General features: G+C 56.9%; 1 protein-coding gene across 11 annotated transcripts in view; it reads left to right on the plus strand.

The window, feature by feature from the left end:
• OSBP2 (oxysterol binding protein 2) overlaps positions 1–19,635 on the plus strand; it is a 92,429-nt gene that overhangs the window by 61,513 nt on the left and 11,281 nt on the right. For 6 of the 11 annotated variants that reach the window (XM_023937778.2, XM_086856641.1, XM_023937780.2 and 3 more), the window contains 4 exons: positions 2,752–3,002; positions 16,260–16,458; positions 18,356–18,476; positions 19,338–19,404. In XM_023937778.2, the coding sequence (XP_023793546.2) occupies positions 2,752–3,002; positions 16,260–16,458; positions 18,356–18,476; positions 19,338–19,404 (638 nt within the window). The remainder of the gene's footprint in view (positions 1–2,751; positions 3,003–16,259; positions 16,459–18,355; positions 18,477–19,337; positions 19,405–19,635) is intronic. The other 5 variants (XM_086856640.1, XM_086856642.1, XM_086856643.1 and 2 more) reach the window with 1 other exon arrangement.

Consider the following 19,635-nt stretch of genomic DNA (forward strand, 5'->3'; position numbering starts at 1 on the left):
AAAAATTGGGCCATGCTGTGTTCCTGCCTCAAGCTGAGCACTTGGGCAGGGATTGTTCCCACAGCCTCAATCAATGGGCAGGAAATAATGTCCTGGCAAAGTGCAGAGCCCGTCCCTCTCCGTGCCCTGCCATCCCCGTGCTGGCACTGCCCAGCCTCCCAGGGAATGGGCACGGCCCCAGGGCTGCCAGGAGTGTTTGGACAGCACTGCCAGGGACAGGGTGGGATTGTTGCGGGCTCTGGGTGATCCTTGTGGGTCCTTCTCAACTCAGGGCATTCCGTGATTCTGTGAAAAATCTCCAGGCTGTGATCTGGGATTGCACCTGGCAAAATGATTCAGGCTTTGCTCTGGAAAGGCAGGATGGGGGGTAAATTAAAGGGAGGGGTTTGGGTGTTAAGTGCTGCCTGGGGATGGGCAGAGAGGCACTTTCTCTTGCCTGGCATCATTTTTGCAGCACTTGTAAGCAGGTAAAATTGGCTTTGTACATTGTTTTTGATGCCTGCAAACAGAAAATTGGGAAATTTGGATTGTCCTCTGGAGTCCCTTAGAGGTGGGTTTTGCCATGTTGAGGCTCCTGTTAGCAATGACAGCTGAGCCAGCAGGGCTGGCTTCTGCTCCTGGGAGCTTTATAAAACATGGGACTTCATTATAAATTGGCTGTTAAAGTCCAGCCTCGTTAGTGATCTGATCCCAGAGCTGTGGAGGAGTGCAGGCAGCAGGCACAGCCTGCACAGGCTGCTGGGATGCTGGTGGGAAGAGCACAGTTCCCCACCTGGAGAGAAGAGATGGTGAAAGAGGCCAGAGACTGCCCTGGAAAGCCCCAGGGACACAGCTCAGAGCAGCAGGAGCAGCCTGGTGCCCCTCTCCCAGAGAGTGTCCGGGGTATGGAATGCTCTGTCCTTGGAAGCACCGGATCAGGACAGGTGCAGAGACAACATCCAAGCCCAGGGAAAGTGCCCACACTGCTGGAGACCCTTTGTGTGCCCCAGTGAACTTTTGTATCAGAAAATGGGCTTTGAGGAGGTTTTGGTTATATTCTGTACTGGTAGAAAGGTGGCTTCAATTTTCTTGCCAGGTCTTTTGGAGTTGGCCTGTGGTGTGAGCCTGTGCCATTGCTGTGGTGCCTCTGTGCACCATCCTGGGATGGAGTTCCTGGAATCCTGCTTGTTCCTATTCCCCTTCTCCTACCAGCTGTTCTGGAGACTTCCCTGATTCCGGGTGTGTTTTCAAACCTCTGGTCCTGTCCCCTGTCTGGGCTCAGCAGCTCCCCAGCCTGGCTATGGGAGCTGCCCATCTCCCAAACACCTCAGCTGGCTGCTCACCTTCCTTGGGAAGCTCTCAGCTGGTTTCCCCTCGGTGCTCTGATTGTCCTTGGTGGTCTCCTCCTCTCCAGGCTCCAGCAGCTGCTGCTTGTGTTTGTCAGCTGGGTTGCAGAGGGACCAAGTGGTGACACTGGGAGATGCTGTCCTGGTGCTTCATGAGCCACTCCGTGCCCTGTTTCCCTTGCATTTTCTCCCATTGTCCTTGGGCAGTGAGGTTGGTCCTGCTGTAGAGGATCAGTGCTGTCCCTGAGCTGTGTCCCCTGACCCATCACATCCATTCTGGGGAGGTTCACCATGAGTCCTGGGGTGACACTGTGCTGTGCTCTGCTCCTGCTTCCACTCCAGGTTCATGATCCTGTCACATTTCTCCAGATCCTTGCTTTTGGATCACAGTAATCAAAGGGTGCTCTTCCTCTGCTTCCCTTACTGTGGATTCAATCTGAGCAGTGCCTGAACACCTCTCCCAGTACCCACAGCATTTCCAGAGCTCCTATCAATGAGCCAGGAATAGCAGCCAAACACCCACCTGCCAGGGAATCACGGGTTTCCTTCTTTCCTCGCAGCCCTGAGAGGGAATGTGCTGCTCCCCCATTACACTAGAGCCATCCCTGAGCTCTGTGCCTGGATTGTTTGGAGAATGTTCTCACTCCCCCAGCTCCCCCAGACCTGGCAGAGAAGCTGCAGCCGGGTTTTGCTGGTGCCCATCTCTCTGAAATCCAGAGACAGAAGATTCAGGGAGGGGAGATACAGGAGCAGGTCCCTGCTCCGCTGCCTCAGAAGGTTTTGGGAGCACCTGGAAAACCCTTGGCTAAACTTTGGAGCATAAGGATGGGGCACAGCCCCTGCCCAGGACCTGCTTCTCTCTCTTTGTATTTGCTTTGGGTGCTGCTCCTCTTGGGGCCGATCACCTCCTTCCTGGGGGAGCAGTGGGGTGATCAGAAATGCTGTGTTACTCCCACTGAGTGGACTTGGATTTGTTTCCTGGTTTTAAGTGTTCTGGAGTTGCAGAAATTTTTGTTGTAGCTGAGGTGCTGATCATGGAGTTTTCTGCCCTTTGAAGATGTGGTGGTTTTGGGTAAAGTGTCACTTTCCTTGGTGTCTCTGTCACCTTTCCCTCAGGTGACAACACCCTGCCCCGAGCAGAGCTGGCAGAGCCCCCAGTGCATGGTGGATCGACCCTGGTGAGCCTGGGAAGGGCAGGTTTGGTGTGTGGCACCCCCTGTGCCACCCCACCACCCAACCCTGGAGCAGATCTCAGTGACAGCCCCAGGAGCAGCTGCTCGGGGCTCTGGTGCCACCCCCACCACTCCGTGCTCCGGGGGGGCCGCGGTAGCCGCGACCCCCGGCCCGGCAGGAGGCGGGAGGTCCCTGGTCCCTGCCCGCGGGGGTAACCATGGAAACGCTGTTCTCTCCATCCCTCCCCGTGCAGATGACTCGGGTGACGAGGAGCCCGCCTCGCAGTCAGACAAGAGCGAGCTGCACGGCCCCCTGAAGACCCTGTCGAGTAAGCTGGAGGACCTGAGCACTTGCAATGAGCTGATTGCCAAGCACGGCGCGGCCCTGCAGCGCTCGCTCAGCGAGCTGGAGAACCTGCGCCTGCCGGCCGACAGCGGAGAGAAGATCAAGGCGGTGAACGAGCGCGCCACGCTCTTCCGCATCACCTCCAATGCTATGATCAACGTGAGTGCTGCTTCTCCTGCCCCTCCTCCTCCTCTTCTTCCTCCATCCTCCTGCCCTCCCTGTTTGTTCCCTGTGGCTTGAGTCGCGTTACCGTGGGGCTCGGCAGGGCCGGGGCTCAGCGCTGTGGTGAGGGCATGGGAAGTTGGGAAGATGCAGCTGGGAAAAGGGCATGGATACAGACCCCACTGAGACACAGCTCTGCTACATCCTTACCGCCTGCTCCATGTAATAGGTCATTTTTGTAAAGCTGGGAAATGTGCATGTTGGGAATGCTGAGGGAATGCTTTCGTTTGCTCTGTGGGGGAGTTCTGCCCGGCACAGCACTTCAGATCCTGCTGCGGGTTGAGACCTACATCCCACATCCCTCACACCCTCATTGCTTCCATGAAGCTGCTGTGGGATTTAACCCCCTCGGGTCTCGTGCTGGCTCTGCTCTCCCAGCTGGGCTGTTGGAGGTCAGGAAGTGGTGCTGGCACCACCTCTGCTCCTGCCTTGTGCAGCCTCACGGTGCTTCCCGGCTGTGCTTTGAGTGTGCCTCCATCGCAGTGAGACAGCCCTTCCTGGGAGCCTGCTTTACTCCAGGGAGCTCTAAAAGAGAGCAAAACTGAATAAAATATTTAAAGGAAATGAAAAAAAAACAATCCCAAAGCTTCAACGGGCTGGAATAATGTATGAAGGCAGAGCTCAGGGAATTGTGAATGGAGCAGTGCTGTCATCAGGCTGTCCTAGCCCTGAGCAGAAGGAGGTTGGGTGGTGTTTGATGTAATTCCCAGCAGGAGCTGGAGGGTACTCGGAGCCCCACGGTCGCTGCATCCTCCCCATTCCCACTCCTAGGATTCTGTAGCCACAGGGGGAAAGGGCTTCCCGAGTCTCTTTTGTGTTTCAGAGCAGTTTGGGGATGCTTGTGCAGCACTTTCCCCATGGAGAGTTTGTCCAAGTTTTGGGAATGGGGTTGGCAGCGTGGTGGGAGGTGCCAGCAGACCCTCGGTGCTGCCCAGGTTTGCTGTCAGGAGGCGGAACAGCAGTGGGATGTGGGCAGGGAATTGACAGGGAGAGAATTCTCCAGCAGCCTTTGGGAAGGGATGAGCAGAGCAGTATTTGCCGTGTCCAGCCCAGAGAGGAGGAGGAAGAAGAGGAGGAGGAGGTTGTGGTGGTTGCAACGTGATAAAAGCTTGAGCAAGGCTGTCTGGAGGGTGGGAAATTCCACAAAAACCATTGTGCTGGGATAAAACAGCAGGAAGGTGGCTTGCCCAAAATCCCAAACAGGTAAGAGGGGCTGGGGGGTGGCAGGACATGTTCTCACATGGATGCTGTGCATCCTTTGGTACTTTGGCTCTGGATGGGCATCCTGAGGAGATGCCTGAGGGAAAGGCTGTGCCCTGGAGGGAGCAGGACTGGAAGGAGCAGGGTGGGAGCAGTGTGGCAGCTCCGGCTCCGGGAGGAGGTTGTGGCTCTTCCAGATCCCTGCTGAATCAGTTGTTTTGGGAGGAGGTGATGGAGCTGTGGGCAGGGGGACACTTTGAGGGGCTGTGTTAGAAAGGTGGGAGAGGGACAAGCAGAGAGGGGGGGGGACCAGGAGGGAGGGGACCAGCCTGATGCCCCTGTCACAGGGACTGGTGGCTCCCAGCCACACTGTCACCTTTTCCAGCATGGATTCCCTCCTGTGCCTCAATTTCTCCTTTTAGATGGGCTGATGCCTTCTGGAGCTGCCAGGAGCCTCTTGTGGGGGGATGGGGGAGCTCTGTGCAGTGCAAAGGTCCCAAAATCTGTATAGAACATGAAACTGCTCCAGGGAAGCAGGTGGAGTTTCCTTGTACAAATACACCATGCTCGTGCCCATCTCCATCCCTGAGCACATATCCCATGGGAGCACAGGGTGCTTTTGCCAGGCCAAAGTTCCTTGCAGGAGAAGTTAAAAGTGTCCTTGCCCAGAAGGTTTTTCCCAGAGATCCCAGCTGGCAGCACTGTCCTGGTGCTGGCATGTGGATGCTCCATGTCCAGGCTCTGCCCTGGCTGCATCACTGAAGCTCATGGATCTGCTCCATGGGAGTGGAAAGTGGATACGGATCTGTGAGGTTTGGTGCTGTGGCTCTCAGCAGAAGGGATGGGCGCTCTGGGGAAGGGATGGACGCTCCAGGGAGGGAAGGCATACTCCAGGGAATGGAAAGGTGCTCCTGGGAAGAAGGGCTGGGAGCTCTGGGGCCAGCGTGTGCAGTTCCTGTGCAGCTGCCTCTGATCTGATTATGTAAATGGCCCCGGAGCCACAGGGAGCGCAGCAAGCAGAGGAAATAAATAAATAGAGATGGAAATAAAAGAGCTTTGCTGCGAAGGTGACCTTCCCTCTGTGCTCTGGGTGCTGCCACAACTGGCACCGGGTGCTCCTCTCCAGAGGCTGGGAACATCCCTGGGTGGGTGCTGGGAGTGATGGGGAAGGATTTGGGCAGAGGCAGAGCGGGATGTGCTGGGCTGTTACAGGTGAGGGTTTCAGATGTGCTGGATTTCAGACTGGCTGCTGCATGGCTTAAACTGAAGCCCAGAGCTCTGGGAGCCTCCTGTTGGCTCTGTTCCCTGTTGGAATCTCACCAGGCAGGGTCCAGGCTTGCCGGGATGGGGGAGCCCGGTGTCAGCAGGGCTGGGCAGAGACACGGAAAGCCAAGGCACAATCTGCCACGGGGGAGGAGTGGGAGGTGTGGAAAAATAAGGGCAACAAATTACCGGGATGAGAGGCCCAGAGGATCCGGAGCCGCACGCTGAGTAGTATAGACTCATGCAAGAGTGGGGAAAGCTCCGTCTCATCATTGAACAGGAGACAGCAGGCAGGAGGGGTGTGTGGATGAGCTGAGGAAGCACTTTAGGCGTTGGGAAGAGCTGACAGCGCTGTGGGTGGTGATGGAAATAGTTTTTTAATGGGAATGGGGATGCTACGGCGGAGCTTTGTGCTTCCTGAAGGAATGGGATCCTGGAGAGCAGCAGGGCTCGGGCTTGCCTGTGTCATTCCTGGGTTAGTTTGTGTTTCCCCTTGAGGTTTTGGAGAAGCAGGGGTTCAGGAAGGCTCTGCCAGGCCAGTGCAGGAAGGGTGAGAGGAGCAGGAGAGGTGCTGGGTGGGAGAGGCTGCTCCATCAGGAACAAAGGACTCACCTGCCTTGAGAGGGGCTGGCTGCCCCAGGCTGTCCTGCAGGGATGCCAGCAGCTGCTCTGAGGCAGGCTGATTTCCCATCCAGCTTTTCCTTTCCCATGGGAATGAACTTTCCTGGAGGAACAGCACCTGACACATCAGCACAGTCCTGCCTGACACATCCTTCAGTCCTGCCAGGAGGGCCTCCAATAGTGTGAAACACAGAGCTGGAGCCAGAGTGAGGTGGACAACAGCATGTGCTGCCTCTCCTCCAGGACGGGGCCCCCAGGCTGTCACTTTAATCCCCTGCAGGACACCCAGCAGCATCCCAGAGGCTGCATGCTCCAGTTCCAGCAGGGTTTCTCCCTGTGGATCTCTCCAGGGCTGTGCTCCAGCTCAGCAGCACTTTTGGGGTGGCCATGTGCCTGTGGCTCAAGGAACCTCTGGCCTCTCCCTGCAGCCACACTGGTCTCCTGGGGACTCAGAGTGGCATCTGCCTGATGGAGTTGGTTTATTTGGAGCCCTTTGGGTGCCTGTGCTGGAATGAGCTGCCTGGGCACAAGATGTGCTTCCCTCCAGCTTCCCTGTGGAGCACTGCCCCATGGGAATGCTGCTGTGATTGATCCATACTCCCCAAACTCTTTCCATATTAACTCAGATGATGCTGAGCACCTGCTCTAAGCAGCCTCAGGTTGCCCAGCACAGCCTCCAGCCCAGTGTGTGAGTTCTGGGTTTATCCAGTGGTGGATGATGGATACACCCTGTGAGTGTGTCTGTGTCTGCTTGGAAACCTGCTCAAAGCTGGGAGGCAACAGAGTCCCTGGGATCACCTCTCTGGAGTGACCGTGGGGCTGGGGTGATGCTGTTGGTCCCTACCTTGGGCATGTCCCTGTGCTGAACTGGTGTGGATGGACATATGGTCTGTCCCTTGGGGTCCCCAAACCCATCATGGCACAGGCAGGATGATGGACTGACATCCTCCACTAGGGCAGCAGCTCCCAGTTCACCCCAGTACAGCCAGTGGGCTGGAGGAGCTCTCCCTGTGCTCTCAGGGGTTAATTCCAGCACTGCAGTGAGAAAACTCCCATCTTTAACTCCTGGATTTGCTTCCTCAGGGCGAGGATTCCTTCTGTGACCCCAGGCAGCTGCTCTGCTGCCCAAAAGTCCAGCCAGACCCCACAGAGGGCCAGGGCTTGTCCCCCTTAGCCGTGGTGAGGGTGATGGCGCAGGAGCTCTCGCTGGCATGTGGCACAGGCTGTGTTAATTATCCGTGCTGCGCTAACGACGCGCACTAATCAGCGCCTCGCAAACCATGTCACCGACCCAGAAAAGCCCCGGCAGTGGGATTAAATCCCTAACCCAGCCCTAATCCCCCTCGGATGAGAGGGCTGCAGCGAGGGCTCCGGGTGTCCTGTGTGTTCCTACTGTGGAGGCGCCACAGGAAATAACTGGTGGGTGCTTTGCTGTTATGGGGGGAGGTGGGAGGGTGACAGTGGCACCCTGGGGTCTGTCCCTGCCTGAGTGGGGCTGGGGGAGTGCAGGTGGGCAGAGGTGGAGCCTGGCCCCTGCTGTTGGAGCTGTTGTGCCTTTCCCAGAGCATCCTGTGATGCTTTTAAATGTAGAAGTGTGAGGGTATCTCTGAGCAGATCTGTTCAGACAGGCAGTGCCTTTCTCCCACTCCCTCGTAATCATCATTCCCTGAGTGCTTCCAACTGGATTTTATCAGGCCTGTGGGTACTCAGCCCTTGTGTGTGGCTGTGGGGCCTCTGTGCTGGCCAGGGCTTGCAGTGGGTGCTCACCTGCTGTGGGGGTTTTCACCTTTCTTACCCCTCTTCTGTCTCTTCCTCTTCCTGCAGTCCCAGAAACCCAGGAGGTTTCAGACTGTCCCAGGGTTCCCCTCAGAACCTCATGCAAGAAGAGGGAGGATGAATCTGTCCCCAGCACCTGAGGGTGCTTCTTGCAGCCCTTCCCTCCTGGATGTTTTTGTCTGAGAGGTTTGACTTTTGCACTGAGGAGAGCCGGGAGTGTCTGTGCTGTGCTGCTGGCTCAGCAGGGCTGTGTTGGTGGGCTCAGCACAGCCCTGCACCATCAGCAGTGCCTGGGTTTGAGCAGCAGCTCTGCTGAGCTGGGAGCCAGCCCATCCAGGCATCTTCTCTGCCACTGACCGGTGCCCAGGGATCCTCCTGGGATCCTCATCCCTGCCTGGAGGCTGGGGCAGGATGGGGCTGTGGGGAGGGCAAATATCAAAGCATTGCTGGGTGAATACCTTTGGGATCACGAGGGTTGTGTTTGCCTCTTCCCTGGGCTGCTGCTCCAGGATGCTTCACTCCGGCTCCTTCCTCCAGTGAAGGAAAAAGCACTGGAATGGCAGCTCTGCTCTCCCATGGATTTACCCAGGAAGAACTTATGGCACAGGGAGATGAGGGGATTGTGGGGTGCTGCTGTTGCTCCTGCAGCCCCTCTCATACCGTGGGGAGGTTTGCACGAGGCTGAATGTAAGGGACAATCCGAAGCAGCTTCCTGCAGATCCCGGGGTTGGAGCTGCCCGCAGGCAGTGCCAGCTGCTCCTGCCGCTGAGTGCTTGGACAGATGCTCCTCCAGCCTGGAATCTGCTCCATCAGGGGATGAGGAAAGCAGCCAGCAAGAGCCTCAGGAAATCTGTCATCCTGGGAGCTGTCGGCAGGACAGAGCTCTCCAGGCACACCAGCACCTGGATTGGGGCTCCAGGGGCCTGGAAGTGGAGATTGGCCACTCTCCTCGTGGTCCCCCACTGCTGGGGTGGGTTTGGGGGCTTGGGCAAGCGAAGGAGAATGAGGAATGTGCAGCAGCCACCTGAAGGTACCTCCCTGCAGGGAAGAAAACAGTGCTGGGAGCTTCCCAGGGAGGGGGTTTTTGGCACAGGAGGCAGTGGAGAGGCCCCACTGCTGTGCAGGCAGGTGAGAGCACCAGGACAAGCCTGAGACTTTCCATGGCTGGAGGAGAGCAGGGAAGCCTTGCAGGGACACAGTTCTGGGGTGGCCACTCTGCAGCAGGAGGTCCCAGCACAGTCTCAGCTCCCAGGATATCTTCTGTACTGGTCCCAGCATGTCCTCGGCACCCTCTGGCATGGCCAGTGGAGGCTGCTGAGTGCTGCTCAGTGAAGTTTGGGGTGGAAGGGTTGACACCCCAGAGTATCCAGCAAATTGCTTAGTTGTTTTCCCAGCAGAAACCAGAACCCGGATCCTTCCCATGGTCCAGCTCCAGGCTGGCAATGTCTTGGTCTGTAACCCGTGGGCAGCACTGGCTCGTTCCCCTTCCCAGAACCACACTGAACATGTCCTCCTGTCCCGCCGAGCGCCGCCCATTCGGGATCGGTCCGTGATTCCCGCTCCATGGAGGCTGTGTGGGGTTGGGATTAGAGCCTCTTAGCACAGCCAGCCTGGCGGATTTGCCACTGTTTCCCACTAATCCCCTCTGTATTGATGGGGTGGATTCCGTGGCGCTGACGGCGGTGCTGCAGGCGGGGTGTGGGTGCTGTGCCGGCCCCGGTGCCTCAGGATGAGCTTTGGGATGAGCTTGGCTCTAAGGAACCCCTGGCCAGGGTGGATCTGGTGGAACACTGCTGTGTCCACGACCTTGAAGCAGGTGGCCCAAAAGAACATGGTAAGGTGGAAAAATTCCCAGATTCACAACCAGGAGACAAGATCTGACCTGTGGATGTCTCCATCTTGGACATACCTGTCCCATACTTCTCAGTCTTGGACATCTCCATCATGGACATCTCTGACTCCCAGGGAATCCATGAACCCCAGAGGGCAGCAGGCACTGCTGGGGCACAAGGTACCACATGGAATGGGACCATCACGGGTTTAGGGAGCACCTCGTTCAAGCACTGGGGGTCTGGCTGAGCTGCTGACAGTGGCATCAAGGGATGGGCTGGGGCCTGCTCCAGTATATTCCCATTTCCTGTTGGCTCACTAAGGATTTTTTCCATGTCTGTGCTTTTTTGTAGCACCTATTTCCCCTGGCTGCCGAGGGAGTGAGGTGATTCTCCGTGTTGAACTCCCGGGGTTTTACACAATGCCACCTTGGTTTCTCAGGGTGTCATGAGGTACTGAGGCTCAGCCCAGCTCTCCCCACCAGCCGTGCCCCAGGGAGGAGTAGCTCCTGGCGTTCCCACTTCTGCTTCAGACAGCTGGGATGCTGGCTGAGGGTCACCCCAAGGATTTGGGACAGATTTGCTGTTATTTAAGCAGGCTGTGTTGATGTGGTGCTGAGCAGCAGCCTGGCCTTGGGCCCCAGCACGGCTGTGGGTGCCATCGCTGTGATGACCACACTCCATGTCTCATTGCCATCTGACTGTGTGTGGGATGATTTGGGATTCAGGTTGGCTCTATCCTTTTATTTCCCCTTTGCTTTCTGCTCAGAGTGTTTTTTGGGGGAGGAAGGAGAAATTAACCCTCTCTGGGTGCAGTGGCAGATTGTGACTCTATCTCACAGCTCTGAACCCAAATGGCTCCAGCCCCATCCCTGGGAGTGCTCAAGGTTGGGCAGGGCTCAGAGCAGCCTAGTGGAAGGTCCCCTGCCCATGGAAGGGGTGGAACAAGATGAGCTCCAAGGTCCCTTCCCACCCAACCCATGATCCTGTGATTCTGTGCCTTTGTGCCATGTTCAGAGCCAGACAGGCTCTGCAAGTGCCCTTCCCTCGGGGGGCTGTTCTGCAGCAAGCAGCAGCCAGCTGTGTCCCAGGGTTTTGATGACTCCAGGAAGGAAGGGAGCACTTATCTCCCAGGGAACGACAGAGCTCTGTCCCTGCTGAGTGGTGACAGCTCCTGCTCTGTAATTCACCCAAGAAGGAGATGATTGAACGCATCTGGCACTTGCCTCCTCCCATGTCACTCCCGGGCCATGAAGTGGTCCTTGTCCCATGCTTGAGGAGCAGGAGGTGTTGGTCCCACAGCAGCAGGCACTTCCCTGCTGGATTTTTCCTGCAGGTTGGATTTGTGTAGCTGATTATCTGGGATGGTAGGACAGGTGGGATTGCAGGTGTGAGCACGTTCCTTTGGCATCCATGAGCTTTGTGCTGGACACTGGGAATGCTCAGCTGTGCAGGGGCTGCCCAAGAGGTTGTTCCCCTGTGGTGACCCCAGGCAGGAATTGTTCCCTGTGAGGGTGGGCAGGCCCTGGCACAGGGTGCCCAGAGAAGCTGTGGCTGTCTCTGGATCCCTGGAAGTGTCCAAGGCCACTTGCTGCACTGCTCAGAGCAGCCTGGGATAGTGGAAGGTGTCCCTGCCCACGGCAGGGGGATGAGACAAAATGAGCTTTAAGGTCCCTTCCAGCCAAGCCACTCCATGATTCTATGCAGTCTGGCAGGCCTTGCTGTGATCATTTACCCTTTCAAGCTAATTAACCTCATCTCTTAGTTCCTTCCATCCGATTTTGACTGTTTGCTCCACTGAGGAAGCAGAGATGCCCGCGGGTGTGTGGCACCACCACCTTGGCAGGACATGGGTGACCTCGGGTGATGGGTGATTGTTTTCCGCTGCATGAATAATCCCGGGGCTGTTAACGACGTTCCCATTAGCCAGCAACAAGCTGTGAAATCGGGATATTTGCCGTGACAAATGTGTGAAAGGTGCTAAATGTGCCCTTGGCGAGGCAGCTGCTGGGCACTGGGAGGGACCACAGAGCTGATGGCACCAAGTCTTGCCTTCTGCTCCCCGGCAGGATCTCGATGGCACTTTGCCTCTTCCTCCACGGGAATTTGCAGGAGTCTCGGTGGTATTTTCCCACTTTTTTTGGCCACCTTGGCTGTGCCTCCCTGTCTTGGCTGAGATTTGCAGTTCCATCGGCCAGTGCTGCTGCATTAGGACCTGTCACAACTTTTTCCAGCTTTGGAGAGGAGGAGAAACCTCCCCTGTTCCTCTTCCACATGGTTGCAGGTAACCCTGAGATCAGGGGCTGCACATGGATGGAGCCTGCTTTTAGCTCTGGTCGCTGGTGACCTGTCAGCCGGGCTGCTGCTCTCCAGCCCCGTCTGTGCCGTGATGATGCTTAGGCAAAACAGCCTTTGGAACTTCAGGATTTGATCCAGCTCTGATCCCTGGGGCAAAATCCAGGTTCTGTCACCTCCTGCCCCTGCTGCCCCTCTGTGAGTGGGAGGCAGCAGTTTGGATGCTGTGAAGGATAAAGGCAGTCTCCTGATGGGGTGAGAAGCACGTGGGGATGGGCACAGCATCCTCTGCCCTTTCCTCTTCTTCATTCTCCAGAGGATGGGTCCTGGGAGAGCTTTGAGAATGATGGTGCCTCCCAAGGCTGTACCTTCATGGCTTTGACTCCTCAGCCTTACAGCTCACTGGGGAATCACTTTTCCTGCACTTTCATCCTTCAGCCTGGGCTCTGTGCCCTCCTTTGGGTGCGTTCCTCAAGGAGCCTCTTCCCGCTGTCCTGTGTCCCTGTGCCAGCCTCACGTGGATTTCTGGCTGAGTCTTGCATCCCCAAGCAAGTTCAGCTGGAACTAAATTTAGCCACCTCTCCATGAGGATTTTATAAGCTGGATTTTGAGGTGTTGCTCCTGCTCAGTGGCTGGGATTGTTTGTTGCTTGGGAACACCAAGGCAGGGGATTAATGCTGGGAATGAGTGATGAGCTGGGATATTTGTGTCTGAGCTACTCACCCCAGTGCTCTGCAGCCCTTGTTCCATACAGGGATGAGTTTTGGCTCAGAACTGAGCTCAGTTGACAGAGACTGTGAAAAAATATCCCCTGATCCCTGTTTGGTGGTGCTCCCACCTCCAGAGAGCATCCCTGTGGAACTTGGCACTGTCCTGGCTGTAGGGGGTGTAAACCCAAATTAATCACTTTAATTTGCTTGGCTGCTGGTGGCAGCAGTGGGGGTTGAGTTTGGCAGATCCCTCTTGCAGGAAATTCTCCCCTCTCCACCCTGGCATCACTTCTCTCCCAAGGAGCAAACGTGATCCTCGTTTGGGTTGATCCAGATCCTTTGATCCAGGTTTGGATCAAGCCATTGTCTGAATTACAGAGGAAGAGGCTGCAGAGAGGGGCCTGTACAGCCTTTCAAAACTAGGGAATAATAATTCCTGTACGTATCCCAGCTCCTAAATCCACATGGACACCATTGTGGGATGCAGCATGGACCATGCATTGTCCTGTCCTGCTCCATGGAAGCTCCACAGCCCATGGTGGCATCTGTGGCCCTGTGAGGACTGTCCTGCTCACCTTCCCAAAACCTCCCCACACTCTGCAATGCTGAGAACCATTCCCCGTCACTTGGATTTTTTTTTATGGCTGTAAATGAAGCCCAGTGGAGCAGATTTCCCTTTAGGATACAGTATGGAATCCTCCTTGAAGCTTTGGGATGGGAGATTCTGAGGTGTCACCTACTCCTTTTCATTGGGACATTGATTCCCATCAGCTGCTGGTGCAAGCTCTCCCAGCCCTCCCTCCCCATGGCTCCTTCCTAATTGCCTCCTTTCCCCTAATTCCCTTTTACACCTTCCAGCCCGTGGTTAATTGCAGTAGGATAATTACAGGTGATCTCGTTTTAAACTGCTCAGCCCCTGAGCTGGGAGCAGCCGGCAGTTCCCACCCTCGGTGCCAAACGGGGCATTTCTGTGCCTGCTGCCTGTGGAGCTGAACCTTTGGAGCAGATAATGAGCTTTGCTGGGATGGGGAGGTCATGGCCAGATCCCATTATGTGCCCATGTTTCATCCTCTTAGCCCAGTGCATCTCTGGGATCCATGGAGCCAGGGGCTGGCCTGGGATGGTGTCACTGGGAAGGGCCAGGGCAGGCTCTCCGTGGGCTTTGGGCCATGGGTGGCTCCCAGAAGGATTTTGGGGTGGGGAGGAGCTGAGTTGTTTCCAGAGGAGGTGAAAACATGGCCCTGAGAATGTGGGGTCTGGTGTGGACCCCTGAGAACATCGAGTCCAACCATTCCCCAGCACTGCCAAAGCCACCACTCCCCATGTCCCAGTGCCACAGCCACAGGGCTGTTCAATCCCTCCAGGGATGGGGATCCACCCCTGCCCTGGGCAGCTGTGCCAGGGCTGTGCCAGCTCTTTCCATGAATGTTCTCTGATATCAACCCTGAGCCTCCCCTGGCCCAGCCTGAGGCCGTTTCCCCTCCTCCTGTCCCTGTTCCCTGGGAGCAGAGCCCGACCCTCCCCGGCTGTCCCCTCCTGGCAGGGAGTTGTGCAGAGCCACAAGGGCCCCCTGAGCCTCCTTTTCTCCAGGCTGAGCCCCTTTCCCAGCTCCCTCAGCCGCTCCTGGGGCTCCAGCCCCTTCCCCAGCTCCGTTCCCTGCCCTGGACACGCTGCAGCCCCTGCAGGGCTCTCTTGTCAGGAGGGTCCCAGAGCTGATCCCAGTTTTGAGCACGTGTAAGATGGAAGCACAGCCAGGAATTTGGGGGGACAGGACCTTGAGCCCTCCCTGCCTTCAGTAAGGAAAGCATCAAAGGGTGATGGAGGGGACACATGTAGGGTCTGGTCCCTCCACGTTCCAGGTGTATGTGATACAAAATCTTAAAAGAAAAACTTCCTAACTAGATGAGTCTCAAATCCTGATCCTATTCAAAGGAAAGGTTTGATGAAGAACTGATGAATTTGAGCTTTTCTTCATCAAACCGTGGTAAAATCAGAGCAAGTCATGGCAGCTGAAACCCTGAATCTTACCTCGATCCTCAGGTGCCATCTGCAGCCCAAATGCTGAGTAACCAAGCCAAGAGCTGGAATCTGTAGATTCCAAATAGCTGGAAACAGAAAATAAGCAAGTCCTGTGAATGGAATGAACCTCCAGAACTCTGCAGGTTTAGTACTTTCGAATAGCTTTGAGTTTTTCAGCCAGCATTTATCCACTGGACTTGCTTGGTATGACAAGGAGTTGCACAAGCACAGTTGATTTCCCTTCATGTTGCCAGCTCCTGGAGAATTTCCATAAAAATCCTCTTTCCCTACTTTGAAACATAAGAAGGAGTTCAGTGTGTCGAATCTGGCAGAGATTTGGGGCGGGAGGAGCATCCCTGCCTCCGTGTGCAGCTGCACGTGGGGCTGATGGCAAAGGAAGTGCTGAGGCCACAGGAACTCAGGGTTTCATCCAAGATGGAAAATAACCTAAAAATAGAGCTGTGAGGGCCGGGCTGTCCTGTGAGACCATTGTTTGGGATGAGGCAGTGTGGGACAGCCAGCAGTGTCCCGGTGTCCTGGCCCCGGGCGGATGTCCTGCTCCCGGAAATCTGCTGCGAGACCGGCACAGCTGGGGCTGGGTGATGCCAGCCCAGGGGGCTTTGGGAGGGGGGTTGGTGCCAAGGGGTTCCCTGACAGCCTGGATTGTGGTGTCCTGGCTGTTCTCTGCCTGGTGGCACAGGATGGTGATGCTGTGTGCACTGCAAGGCTTCACTTGGAGCACTCCCTGAGCCCTCCTTCCCTGTGCCCAGTGCATCTGCAGGGTCTCCGTGGCTGGGGGGTCCCCCGGGCTCTCTGGGCAGGGGAATGGGGGGTTCTGGCTATGGTGGGTGTGCCTCCTCTGCTGCAGGGGCCAGGCCAGGCCCTGTGCTGTGTCCTGGGCTGTGCAGCTCTGGGGAGGAGCTGGGCATCCTTCCTCTCTGCCTCCCTGGAGCACAGGGATTGCTGGCTTGAGTAACCCAGAGCAGCTGTGGCTGTCCTTGGATCCCTGGAAGTGTCCAATGCCAGGATGGACGGGGCTTGGAGCAGCCTGGGACAGTGGAAGGTGTCCCTGCCCATGGAACTGGATGATCTTTAGGTCCCTTCCAGCCCAAACCATTCCATGATTCTATGATCCTCTCCTGTCTATGGCTGTCACCCCAGGGACCTTGGTCCCATCCAGCTTTTTATTTGCTGAATTTGGGCATGAAGGTGCCACTGAAGACCTCTGGGCTTGGCTGAGGGTTGTGAGTACCCAGCCTGGGGAGCACGGTGGGGTCAGGGATGGGCACAGGCCGTGTTGTAGCCACCTCCGTGGGGTGGTTCAGCTCTGGATGGCCGGAGCTGAGCTGTGGATGTGGGGATTGAGCAGAGCTCTGGGAGTTGGTAAAACACTCCTGGGAGAGGAGCAGGAGGGGGCGTTGGGGAACCAGCCCCGGAGTCACCGTGACACCTCCCAGCTGAGCTTTCCCCTCCTGCCACAGGCCTGCCGCGATTTCCTGGACTTAGCCGAGAGCCACAGCCGGAAATGGCAGCGGCTGCTGCAGCATGAGCGGGAGCAGCGGATCCGGCTGGAGGAGACCATCGAGCAGTTAGCCAAGCAGCACAACAGCTTGGAGCGTGCCTGCCGCGGGGCACCCGGCCTGGCCTCGGGCACTGCCAGCATCTCCAGCACTGCCAAGGGTGAGCGACAGCCTGGGGCTGCTCGGGATCCCCAGGATGGGACAGGGCTGCTCTGGGATCCCCAGGATGGGACAGGGCTGCTCTGGGATCCCCAGGATGGGACAGGGCTGCTCTGGGATCCCCAGGATGGGACAGGGCTGCTTGGGATCCCCAGGATGGGACAGGGCTGCTCGGGATCCCCAGGATGGGACAGGGCTGCTCTGGGATTCCCCAGGATGGGACAGGGCTGCTCGGGATTCCCCAGGATGGGACAGGGCTGCTCAGGGACCCCAGGATGGACCAGGGTGTTCCCCTTGGGGATTCCTGGGATGGAACACGGCTGCTCAGGGACTAGGATGGGACAGGATGGTTTGGGGGCTCCTGGGATCGACCAGGGCCCTCCAGGATGGATCAGGGTGTTCCACTCAGGGACCCCCAGAATGGGATAGAACTGCTCGGGGACCCCTGGGATGGGACAGGTCTGTTCAGGGACCCGTGGGACAGGACAGGGCTGTTCAGGGACCTCTGGGATGGGACAGGGTTGTTCAGGGACCCCTGGGATGGGACAGAACTGTTCAGACACCTCTGGGAGGGTTCAGAGTATTCTGCCTGGCTGCTCCCAGCAAGCTGGCAGCAATGGGAAGGATGCCCAAGGCAATGCCCTGTATCCCCATGGTATTTTTTTAAATGGATCCCATTATGCCATAATTATTCCTAATTGTCCTTGCTCAGGGACTTGGATGTCCCCAAGATTCAGATGTAAGAGAGGGCTGTGTCCCCAGCTCACTCATGCTGTTCCTGGCTATTTTGGGAGCTTTAACCCTTATGGGTGGGCACATTTCCGGGTGCTGGAGGGCAGCCATGGCACTGGGAAAAGGCTCAGGGGCCCCTGGCACTGCTGAATTGGCTGTGTGAAGTGGCAGTGGAACGGCCAGGGCTTGTTTGCAATAAGATCTAACAGCTTTGCAGATTCCTGCCAAATGTCCTTCCCCCAGGGAAGCATTAGTTACAGCCACAAAAACTGCTAATAGTGCAAGGTCTTACTTTTAAAGGAAATACAGACCCGAGGGAGAGAGGCTGCTGGAGGGGGGGTGATATTGGTGCCAGGCACTGCCCTCGTTCCTCTGTGGCCTCAAGGGAGGTTTAGTTTGGATATTGGGGAATATTTCTTCATGGAAAGGGTTGTCCAGCTGTGTCCCCATCCCTGGAGGGATTTACCAGCTGTATGGATGTGGCACTGGGGCACAGGTTGGTGGTGGCCTGGGCAGTGCTGGGGGAAAGGCTGGGCTTGATGTTCCCAGAGGGCTTTTCCAGCCTAAACAATTGTGAGGTGCAGGTGGGGAGAGCAGGGTGGGAATCACTGCAGGGACAGGCACAAATCGGCCTGAGGTGGTGACCCTGCTCCTCTGGAGAGTGGGAATGAGGCAGGGAATGGGATTGTCCGGGATGGGGCAGGAGCAGGGAAGCTGCACCGGGACTTGCAGCCATCGATCCCTCCCGCCGCAGCAGAGGAATGTTTGGAAATTCAGGACTGGGAAACCTCTCCGAGCATCACCTGAAACACGTGACTTTTGATTCCTGCTTTAATCCAAACCGGATTTCCCTGTGGATGGGGCGGTGCTGGAGTGGAGCCACATCAGATGTGGGTTGGGCACACCCAGGTGGCCTGTGGGCATTTTCGGGGGTGCTCCCGAGCATGGCAGGGTCATCTTGTGTGCCTGGGTTGGGGAGCAGGGCACATCCTTGCTCCTAAGAGCTGGAAATCCGTTCAGCATCCTCGGGGTGTGGAGTGATATGTGGAGGAGGGATCAGGCTGTGAAGGGAGCCGGCGAGGAGGGGACACAGAGGGGCTCTGGGGAGAGATCCTGCACTGTGGGCTCTGGAGGCAGCACGGGATGTCTCAAAGGCTCTGTGCCAGCAGGGAGTGTGCAGTCTGCCAAAGGAGAGGCCAGTGATGAAGATGAGGAGACAGAGTACTTTGATGCCATGGAGGATGCACCAGCTTTTATCACTGTAACCGCAGACCCCAAGCACCACAGGTACCGTCCCCAGCCTGCCTGGGAATGTGGGAAGGGCTGGGAAGAGCTGATTCTCCTGCAGCAGCACCTCCCACAGAGTCACTCTGTGGGCATGTCCTCCAAAATTTCCCCAGCTTCTGTCCAGGGGTCCATCCTGTGTCCAGGTCCTCCTGCATTCCTGGAGCAAGGCTGAGGATGGCTCCCAGCAGTAGTGAAGCAGGTGAAGAAGGGCAGGTGCTGTGGGAGAGCTTAATTCTCTGCCCCTCAGCTGATGGGAGCAGGGAAATCCCTCCGAGTGTTGGGCAGAGGCAGGAAACACCTTGCCATGACAGAACCATGGGATTCCATGGGGAAGGGGCTTTAAAGCTCCTCTCATTCCACCCCTGCCATGGACAGAGGCACCTTCTACTGTCCCAGGTTGCTCCAAGCCTCATCCAACCTTGTCTTGGACACTGCCAGGGATGGGCAGTTGCAGCTTCTGTGGGCACCCTGTGCCAGGGCCTCACCATCCTCACAGGGAAGATTTTCTTCCCAATACCCCATCAAACCCTGTCCTCTGTTTGCTGTCACCTGCTCTTACTCCTCCATGGACATCTGGGCTGGAGGAACCTGTGGTCTGACCCATGATCATATCACTGGGCTTGGTGATGAAAGCAGAATCTCTGTGCCACCGGGGCTGGGGCTGAGAATCCCTTCCTGAGCATCCTGTCCTTAGAATCCCCTCCTAACAGCCGTGCACAGCCTCTGTCACCCCTTTTCCTTCCTGGCAGTCCCCTGGGGTGGTGGAGGGAGATGCTCTGCGTGATGCTGCACCAGCCCTGGGTGTTCTCTCCCCTGCTCTGCCCTCACCTGTGCTCACCAGCCGCTGTTTCCTTCCCGCAGGCGTTCAGGCAGCAACCTGAGCGGGGCCAGCGAGGGCCACCCCGAGGACTGGAACCTGGAGGACAGCGTGAGTTGCTGGGCAGAGTGGGAAGGATGGTCCTGGTGGGGTGAAAGCAGGGGAGAGGGGATGTTTGTGAGGGGACCCTCCATCTGGGTCTAGGTGCTCTCTGGTGGTTCCTCTGTCAGTCATGGGTGGGGGTCAGATATCAGCAGTCATCAGCGTCCTAAACATTCTCCTGAGGGAAGCAGGAGAGCGTTGGGGGACAATTGTACCCATGTTTCCCTGGAGAACAGGCTT

Source organism: Cyanistes caeruleus, chromosome 18 (genome assembly GCF_971803275.1).
Source record: "Cyanistes caeruleus chromosome 18, bCyaCae1.hap1.1, whole genome shotgun sequence".
NCBI lineage: Eukaryota > Metazoa > Chordata > Aves > Passeriformes > Paridae > Cyanistes > Cyanistes caeruleus.